The sequence below is a fragment of the Bos taurus genome, chromosome X, assembly GCF_002263795.3.
Source record: "Bos taurus isolate L1 Dominette 01449 registration number 42190680 breed Hereford chromosome X, ARS-UCD2.0, whole genome shotgun sequence".
NCBI lineage: Eukaryota > Metazoa > Chordata > Mammalia > Artiodactyla > Bovidae > Bos > Bos taurus.
Genome location: NC_037357.1, coordinates 88664224 through 88674522, shown reverse-complemented (window position 1 = coordinate 88674522; position 10299 = coordinate 88664224). Strand labels below are relative to the sequence as shown.

The 10299-nt window shown below is 47.2% G+C and overlaps 1 protein-coding gene across 2 annotated transcripts in view; it reads left to right on the top strand.

Annotated features, from left to right (window-relative positions):
- The first annotated feature begins 350 nt into the window (after positions 1 to 350).
- Positions 351 to 10299, top strand: part of SHROOM4 (shroom family member 4) — a 262413-nt gene continuing 252464 nt past the window's right edge. The window contains exons 1-2 of one of the 2 annotated variants that reach the window (XM_015461686.3): positions 715 to 803; positions 3870 to 3961. Coding sequence is in view for 1 of the 2 variants with exons in the window: in XM_010821949.4 (XP_010820251.1) it covers positions 687 to 803 (117 nt within the window). In the remaining variant the exon portion in view is untranslated. Of the gene's footprint in view, positions 804 to 3869; positions 3962 to 10299 lie in introns of both variants that reach the window. The other variant, XM_010821949.4, reaches the window with a different exon arrangement.

Here is a 10299-nt window from a genome sequence, read left to right as displayed (position 1 = left end):
ACACACAGAGCAGCCTACTCACACAGCCCCACTGTGTTCCCTGGCGTGCTTGCTTGACTTTCCATCCCTCTAGGCAAGATCCACAAATTAGCAGCTTTGTAACCCTCCCAGGACCCGGTTCTCGGGGCCTTCAGAAGAAAAAGGCAGTCAGAGAAATATGAACGCGCTAATCGGGAAACCAGCATTTCAGCCCACTCAGCCACGCGGGCCATCTACACTAACGACTTTCACCTCCCCTGGCCTTGGCTGGCTGGAGGGGCGGGGAACTAGGCAGTAAGGAGGAGGACCAAAGCGGGGGGGCGGGGGGGAAGCTGCTTGAATGAAACAATGTAACAATTGATGTGAAGCCTCGCCTCACTCCCACTCCCCAGCGCTCTTATAGGCGAGGTCCCACTGACTGACCCTCCCCATTGCTCCGTTTTCTTGTCCATTACGCACTATCCTTCCGCCTCTCCTTTTCTTTTCTTTTTTCCTCCTTCTCCTCCCCCCTCCCCCTCTCTCCAGCTCCGTGTCATTTCCTCCTTGCGCTCGCTCTCTGCCCGAGCGTCTCCAGCCAGGAGAGTAGGCGGAGCTGGGCGGTGAGGGGTGGCGTAGCGCTGGAGGGCGATGGTGGCGGAGCCGCTGGGGGCGGAGGCAACGTAGCCCCCGCAGAAAAGGAGTCCCGCCGCGACTGAGCCTAGCGGAGGATGGAGAACCGGCCTGGGTCCTTCCAGTACGTCCCTGTGCAGCTGCAAGGGGGGGCGCCCTGGGGCTTCACCCTTAAGGGGGGTCTGGAACATTGCGAACCGCTCACGGTGTCTAAGGTAAGAACTGGCTGCTCTGTCTGAGCAGTGCCCAACTTTGAATGGGCGAGCGGGTGTTCAGGCTGCCGCGGGACGCGGCCCTCAGACCAACTTTGAAACTTGGCCGGAGTTGGGGATGAAAGCCCGCTCCCCCCGTCTCCCCCCACCATGGAGCATTAGCTGCACTGGGGGTCTGGCCACCAGCCCCGGCGCAGACACTCCTTCGGGGTGGCGGGAGCGCGGGATGAGAGTGCGGCCGGTCCGAGGCTAGAGTCCCGCGCGCAGACACCCCCGAGAGGGCTCGGGGGCCGCTTCTGCTCCCCAACGTCTGGCGGCTTGCTCCCCTCCGTTGGAGCTGGAGGAAGTGGTAGCTGTTGGGAGTTGCTCCTTGGAAGTTCCCGCGCCCTTGTGGCACAGCGAGGGGCTGGAGGGACAGGCAAGGCGGCTTGGCAGCTTTCTTTGCGGTGTCTGCTCCTGGATCGACCGCCAGGCCATCCCGCCTGGGCAGATTACTGGGCGAGGGTCCGGTGTGGGAACAGAGATGAGGCGTCGGTGGCTTTCGTCAGCCTCACTTCCCACGGCCGGACGCGCGCACATCCATTCAGCCGGCGGGGCGTTGCGGCTTGGGCTCGGCCTTTCCTTCCCACCAGAGTCCTGCCCCAGCGCCGGCGAGATTTCCTGCACGTTGAGGAGCGTGGAGGAAACTTTTGCGCCATGGAGCGCAGCTGTGTTGGAGCTGCCGCCGCTGCCGCCAGAGTTTGTTTGTTTTAGGAGGCTGTGGTCTGCTGGAAGCCAAGTTGCAGCTGAGGACAGGGGAGAGGTGCTCTCCCGAGCTTTCCAGAACCCCCCTGAGCAAGCCACCCCCGAGTAGGAGTGAGGGTAGTGGGTGGGGGCCGCCGGGGCTGTAACTAGGAAGAGAGATTTGCAGGACGACTCACCTTGAGGCACCAGATGGCCAAGGGAGTGAACTTAACGAACTTTATTCTGATTTTTTTGTTTGTTTTAAGATTGTTTTTGTTTCTCTGAAAAGCCCTTCCCCTTCCAACCCGCTCAAATTGCAGTTGAGGTGGAAAACGTGAATTTGTGCTGGAGACAGAAAGATGTGGTTTCTCTGTGGGTAACAAATGTCACTTTATTGTTTTAGCTTTTTAACATAGGTCACATCTCAGGAGAGGGAGGCGAATGCCCCCCGCCACACCCCTGCAGAAACCTGTGCCCTTTTGCCAGGCACCAAATTGCTGGTTAACTTATTAGTGTAGGGGGTTCTCCAGGCCTTGAGGCCACACTCTTAGCAATCCTGGGGAGTTGTCACGGGGTGTGCCTATCACCTTGAGCTGCCTGAGGTATGCTGAGGCAAAACTTTGAGGAGCTGTCAGGGAAAACTGAAATCTTTAGCTTCTCCAAACACCTATAACAGCCTACATCTTCATCCGGCACCCCTTTTCCTCATACTAGTCATTTATTTCTAACCAGCCTAAGATGACTTTGTCACCTACTGGCATGTCACCCCCCACTCCAGTATTCTCTGGAGGGAGTAATAAGCCTTTTTTTTTTTTTTTTTAATTTGAACAGTCTCAAACAACCCCTTTGAGGAGGGGAATCCTGGCCTTCAGGACTTTCTTCTAATCAAACTCCTCCTCTCCCTCCATTCCACCAAGGTCAGAACAGTCTATGTAGCCCTCCATGGTCTGGCAGTTCCTCCCTTTCTTTTTATCCTGACACTACTTGCAGACTTCCCAGTCTGCCCAGACAACCTGCCTTGGAGAGGTCATTCTCCACCTCTGCCCAGGGCTCACCCATCCTAAGAGGCACCACAGAGAGTGGTTGCTGCTGTGCCCTGGGTTGTTTTGTGAGCCAGCACAAACATGGCAGGGGGTGTTACTAAGCACAGGGCAGCCAACAATTTGTGGTCTACCTGGGGGATTATTTGAGGGTAGATGAGGCTTTCCTTGGCCAAGCTGTTGAGGAAGTGACTCGTGTGTTGAGAGGCAGGGTGCCTTTTACTGATTCCCTTTCTGCTGAAGGTACGCTTGACCCCTGTTATATATGAAGGGTCATTATTACACATATTTGGTTATGCAGGGGGTAAAATCATTTCTCCCATATATTCCAAATGGCTTGAATCCTTACAGTAAAAGCCAGCTATATATATAACCTAGTTTGTTGTTGTTGTTTAGTGGCTAAGTTTTGTCTGACTTTTGCACCCCCATGGACTGTAGCCCCCCAGGCTCCTCTGTCCATGAGATTTCCCAGGCAAGAATACTGGAATGGGTTGCCATTTCCTTCTCCAGGAGATCTTCCTGACCCAGGGATCAAACCCATGTCTCCTACATTGGCAGGTGGATTCTTTTCACTGAGCCACCTGGGAAGCCCATATAACCTGGTTGTGTGTTACTCAGTCATGTCTGATTCTCTGTGACCTTACGGACTGTAGCCTGCCAGGCTCCTCTGTCCATGGGATTCTCCAGGCAAGAATACTGGAGTGGTTTGCCATTTTCTTCTCTAGGGGATCTTCACAATCCAGGGATCACATTACAGGCAAATTATTTACCGTGTGAGCCACCAGGGAAGCCCATATAACCTGGTTAGCCCTATATTTAAAGGGGCCATGGCAGTTTTGTAAAGTTCAGTGGTTACCTGTATTTTTTTTCTTGCCTAGATAGTATGTGGCATAGTTCATTAATCCCCTTTTAATTTTCCTCCCTTTATGCTTCAGAACGATACAGCTTTCTTCTTGGAAATAGACTCAGTCTGCACACGTTGGTGGGGATGGGATAGAAGGGTATAGAAAGAGAACTGTATTGGCAGATTGAAAACTTGGGTTCTAATTCTTGCTCTGCCATTCACTAGCACCAGGATCCTGGGTACTTCACTTGCCCTCCCTGGGTTTAGATGTCTCCATGTCTACTGTGAGGTTCAAGTCTTTAAGTAAGACTGGGACAGTCTAGTAGCCAGTCTTTTCTGCTGTGCTAGCTTTGACCCTTTTCATCCTAGAAGGGTTTCTGACTGAGGAAGATGACACTTTGTTCTATTTGCACGCAGTGTTACTGTTTTATAGTGTATTTCCACATCTCTTTTTTTCATTAGCCTTCTACAGCCACCAGGTGAGACAGTCAAGGAAGGTTGTGGAGAAACTGATGGAAAAACTGAGGCTGTGATGCACTGACTGGCATGCATAGGTATGTCATATGGTGAGTCAGTGGTAGGCTCCAAATCTATCATATGTTCTACTACTTGGAGAATTTCTTTGTTAAAAATTTTTATTTTTCATTGAAGTACAGTTGATCTGGGGCTTCACAGGTGGTGCTAGTGGTAAAGAATCCTCCTGCAATGCAGGAGACACAACAGACGTGGGTTTGATCCTTGGGTCAGGAAGATTCCCTAGAGTAAGAAATGGCAACCCACTGCAGTATTCTTGCCTGAGAAATCCCATGGTCAGAGGAGCCTGGCAGGCTGCAGTCCATGGGGTCTCAAAGAGTCAGACACGACTGAACACTCTGCAATAGTATAGTATAGTTGATTTACAATTTTGTGTTAGTTTCAGGTATACAGCATAGTGATTCTTTTGTTTTAGGTTATATTCCATTATAGATTATTACAACATAATGAGCATAATTCCCTGTGCTATATAGTACATCCTTGTAGCTTATCTATTTTATGTATAGTAGTTTGTATCTGTTAGTCTCGTACTCCTAATTTGCCCCCACCTCCCTATCCACTTTGGTAACCATGAGTTTGTTCTCTGTGTCTGTCAGTTTGTTTCTGTTTTGTATATAGATTCATTTGTATTATTTTTTAGATTCCACATATATATGATATATAGTATTTGCTTTTGACTATTTCACTAAGCATAATAGTCTCTAGGTCCATGCATGTAGCTGCAAATGGCAATATATCATTCTTTTTTATGGCTGAATAGTATTGCATGCGCGCACACACACACACACACACACACACACCCCACATCTTTATCCATTTACCTGTTGATGGAAACTTGGGTTGCTTCCATATTTGGCTATTGTAAATAGTGGTGCTATGAACACTGGTGTGTGTGTATCTTTTCGAATTAATTTTTGTTTTTTCCAGCTGTATACCCAGGATTGAAATTGCTGGGTTATATGGTAGTTCTATTTTTAGTTTTTAAAGGATCCTCTATGCTATTTTCCATAGTGGCTACACAGATTTACATTCTCACCAACAGGGTACAAGGGTTCCCTTTTCTCCACACCCTCTACTTGGAGAGTTTCTTGATTTTTCTGGTGGTACTGCAGTTTGTGAAGAGACATGGGGCAATACCACTGAGGAGTGTATTCAGTCTTGGCAGCCTCCCACCCCATTGACCCTTTGCATGCCAGCCTGTGGTTCCATAGTAGGTGAGGACTGGGATGCAGACACTCCCTGGTGGAGTCTAGGCTCGGGAAATAGGAGAGGACTGTTTTGGTCACTCCAATCCACTTATGATGATCTCAGGTCAGGCAGATACAGAGGTAAGGTACCAGAACCATGGTGAGAAATATTGGAGAACTTCCTTTGGTGTCATGGGAAAAAACCCAAAAGAAATTTGGATCTGGTGTGGCATATATGCTTGGAGATAGCTTGTGGAACGGGTGGAGACATCTTGGGAGTGGAGGAGTTTGAGGAAATGTGATTAGTGGGAAAAGAGTGCATAGAGTGTGAAAGTATATTTCATAATTGTTATGGGGGAACATTTGGATCAGGAAATGATCAAGGTGAAGAAGTCATCAATTTCTATATGATCCAGTGATATCCCTGAAGGAGGGAATCACCTGTCAAAGTTGTGGAGACTGATATAGTCTTAACTTCTCTTCACTTCTTTTAACAGTTAAATGACAAAGAAGAAATGTTTAAAAAAAGACAAACAGCAACCCCTCCCCCTAACAACTATTATTATTGATTATCCTGCACATTAAGGAATGGTTTGTGATTTCCTCATACATTGTGGTGTTTCTAAAGAAACATGACCCACTAGAGAATTGGGCCCATGCCTTTGGTTAGCATCTTATACCTTATTGACCCAGGGAGCCTGTCTGAAAGAAGTGGAGATTCTCTTCTAATCAGATTTGACTATTTGGGCTGTTTGCTACCTAGGGCTCTCCCTTTGCCCCCTCTACAGTGTAGACAGTCATCCATGAATTAGGCTCCCTGTGCTGGAAAGGTCCACTTTGGGGGATGGGTGACCTTTTCAAGGTTCTGGTGCCAGTGATTATGCATCAAATAGGGCTTCTCAGAGGTCTCAGAGATTCAAACTGTATCCTCCTGTGGTGTGTGTATGTGAAAGAGAGAGAGAGAGAGAGAGAGAGAGAGAGAGTGTTACTAAGCTGTATTGTAAGATTCCTATACTCATTTTGAGTTCTTGGAAATGTGCCTTGAGGTTGGCTGAGGGTGGAGACCAGTGGGGGATGTAGGAAAAGGAGGAGGAGGAGAATTGGGGAGGAGGACAAGACATGGCAGAAACAGACTCATCCTATGTATTTGCCATCTTCCTGGTCCATTTTTGTGACAGTCTCTATCTGGCACAGTAATGGAAGTGGCCACTAGTTACTTACTGTTCTGAAACAAAGTAGGGTCAGGTGGGGCAGTAGCCTGGAGGAAAAAGAAGTTTCACCTCCTCCGCTTAGTGTGCACTGATGTATTATTTTATCCTCTTTGGACCCAAGATTTCTATATGCCACATGGGGGTAGCCATACCTGCGCCATCTTTATTAGCACAGATGATGTGAGAATAAATTGGGCAAACCTTAATACTGTGTGGCATCCTTAGCCTAGGAAGAGGCCTTTAAGTTTTTAGTCTCTCCTTCATCCCCACTGAAGGACACAAAGTGGCAGCTGAGATTTCAAGAGGATGTGGATCAAGTCAGATTGAGGCCTGGCTGCGATTTGGCTGCAACTTTGAGTTCTTGTTGGGTGCACAGGTAGTGTTACGTGAGAAGTGATAGTTCTGTGAAACCTTCTTAGTTACGTTGCAGGCCAGGACCACCCCCAGACCAGGACTTGGCATTCACAAAGGGACCTTCATGAGGTCTGCTTCTTTGTGAGCTTAGTACACCCTGGTTACTTAGATGAATCCCTTCCTCATCTCTGCTTCTAGAATCAACAAAGATGTCTACTGCCTCAGCTCCCCAACTGCTCCTCTCTCTCAGAAAGTAGGCTTTTGGGTACATGGGGTAGGAATCCATCCAAAGGAAAACAAATCAGGTTGGTGAAAAGTAGTAAAGCAAAGAAAGTGGGTGATATGTCTGCTAACCTTTGGCTGAGCTTTGGCTACACACTGCTTTGGGGCCTGCTGGGCTGTTATAATACAACTGGTAACCTATTGTGATCCACACGTGTGCTCCCTGAAGTGAAAAAAAGGCCAAGCCTGTTAGAGGCTTTTCCTTCTCTAAAACCTCAGACAGAGAAAATTCAGCTCCAGCTGGAAGACACTTGAACATTGCCTTTAAACAGAATTCAAATGATTTTGCCTCATGCTCTCTCCTATCTCCTCCTAGGACTTGTTTTTAAGAGAAAAGAGAAACTCAGATTTGAGGTTGGTGTTTATGGAATGATTATCTAGAGGGAACATCACAGTTTTTATAGTTAGGCTCCTTCAGAACGAGAGGGCAAAAAGATGCTGACCTGTCTAAGAAAAGTTAATGAAGAACAGCAGAGATTAAGTCAAGGGCTACCCTCACTAGCCACACACTCTCCTGCACCCCCACCAAAGGGCAGACTAAACTGAGGCCTACTAACTGAATACTGTTCTTTGAGGTGGCTGGAATCACAGATTCTCAAAGTGAGGCGGGTTTTGTGGAAGTCACCTGGTCTCAATTGATCCATGAGTCTCCTATGCAGTATCCCTGAGCTTGTTCTCCTCTGGTCATGGGGGAGCTCATTTCCTTCTTCGCCAGTCCTATTCAGTGTTAAAAAAAAAAAAAAAACAAAGGTTTTGACTGTAGACAGCTTTTTCTCATGTCGGGCTGCAATCATTCTCCATCTGCCTACTCTCTGTGGGTTCTAGTTTTGCCTTCTGAGACCACAAAGAGCAAGTTATCTGACTTAGGACAACCTTTGGGAGGTCTGAAGACAAAGACTATGTCCCTTTGTCTCAGTTTTCTAGGCTAAAGAGCCTTAGCTCTTTTAGCTGTTCTCTATGGGATCTGAGATCCAGCCTCCTGCTCCCACTCTGGATACACTCCAGCCTGGCCATATTCCTCTTGAGTTAGGGAGCCCACAGCTGAATGCAGTAAGTGAGGAGCTTCTGACTGAAGTTGAGTAGGACCATTCTTTAAAACAACTGAAGACTACTTTGGTTCTTTCTGGCATCCATGCCATATGAAGACTCTGTATCAAGCAAAGTGTTCTAGTGGAAGTATCTATGCTGCTGCTAAGCGACACCTGTCCAAGGCCTCTACATAGGCACCTACATGGGGACAACTACGTAAGAGATCTGGGAGGGGCACATCTCTCACTGTGTATTTAGAATTGTCCCTAGCCCTGTCCCTAGCCCAGGTCAGCCTTAGAAAAAGTGTTCTAAGGGACATGATAGAGAAGGCATAAGCCCTGACTTCCAGGAGCATATATGTTTCTACAAAGAGTTACAGCCAAGGAATTTGTATAATAGAAGAAGGAAGTGGTATTTGGTCAAAAATCAGACCTCCAGAACATCAGATTGTTTGATCTTTAACCAGTTGCTGGCTTTGAATTTGTAGGAATAAACTCTGTGAACTTAATTTTCCCCTTGTGGAACAAATAGGTGTGTTTGAGATTGAAGATGCTGACCGTACGTGACATACAAGAAGCCTCCAATTTACAGAAACCCTGGGTAGGAATTTAGACACGGCAGTCTCTAACCCTGTTAGGTTTTTATTTCTGTGCACATTGTCATTGGCACTGGTTGCAAATCTGCTATTGTTGCTGCTATTCCTCTGTTCTGAGGTCTTCTGTCTGTACCTGGAATACCCAGGGGAGTCACTCCTGCTGAAGGTCTTGCATCCACAGTCTCGTTGCCGCCCCTTCTCCATGTCCTCACATCTACCAGATTGTCACCTGAGTTGAGCAAATGTCTTTTCTTGGTACTAAACTCCTGATGGGGGAGTGTATTGAAATGGAGCTTAATCCTCATTATCACTGAAGGATGAGAGGCTTGGAGAAGAGAGTTAAAGTCTAGGAAACATGTCCCTCTAACACAGTTATTGATAGTTGTCACGTTCAGAACATTTCTGGAGAGGGCTCTTTGGTCCAGAGTATATCCTTGATGAAATCACAGAACCTAACCACCATTTTATAATATTCTATCTACAGGGAACTGCATTCAAATCTCCAAATAAGCTTGCTTATTTACAATTTTAGTCTGTCTACAGGGAACTGCATTCAGAATTTCAAATAAGCTTGCTTATTTACAAAGGTAATCTTGAAAAACAATGTGGAAGTCAGGGATAACAAGTGCTCTAGGTATTTCTGTTACACAGATCTAAGTGGGTTTGGGGTTTCTACTACTCTCACTGCCCAGGTGCTCATAGCCTTCGTGCTGGGGCCAGGATTTGTGTGTACATGCAGTGTTTGCATTGTTAAATCTCTCTGAAACTGAACTTCACAGGTTTACCTGAGTTATCTTGTAATCAGCAAGTGACCCTTTTTTATTAGTTATGTGGGTACCTAGATCACTTTCACTGTTTCTGTGGGGGCAGTTCTTTGTTTCCTGATGCTTCCCTGAAATACCTGCTTTAGACAGACTTCAAATAAGTCATTAATGAAAAAGTTGAGGTATTATATTTCCCTGCTAAAGAGTGTGCTGTAAGAACTGGGAATGGGATAGATGTTTGTCTCTTCACACCCCTTCACCCCATCTAGTATAAACAGGCCAAATGGAAAGATTGTCTTAGGCATTAGTTTTCCAAGGGATGATTTGTTCTTCCTCACATCACACTGGCATGTTTGCTTGGGCACATAGCCATCCTGGCTGGGCACCAAAATTGCAAAGATCAAGATGACTTGGTTTCTCAGAGACTAACTGCCCCCACCCCCGCAAGCCCCACTTTGACTTCATCTCTACTCCCTCCTCTTTCAGTGAAAGTCCATGACTGTGCCATGCCACAGAACGAACACTGCTTGGTAGCAACAGAGACACATTTTCCATGCATCTAGGCTACCCTTCTTTCATGTCCGGCCTTTGGTTTGCAGTCCCCACCTCCAGCACCAAGTTGCTTGAGGCCTACATGTGGGACTGTCTCACTCAAGTGCCACTGCTTCTTTGTTCATTCATTGGCTTCCCTGCTCACTGTCCAAAACCCAGCTTGTTTGTTTTTTTTTTTTTCTTTTTTGGTCACAGTGGGCCCTTCTAGTCTGCTGTACCACCTCTGTCCCTCTTGGCTCAGCCATGCATCTGGTGTGTGTGGGGGGAGGGGAGAGAAGTTCAGCATTAAGGCTGATAAAGTTTGACAACACTCAGCAAATTGGTAGCTGGGTCAGGGGGAACTTTTCTCACGCTGTGTCTCTATCCTGTTTCAGTGGAGGACCA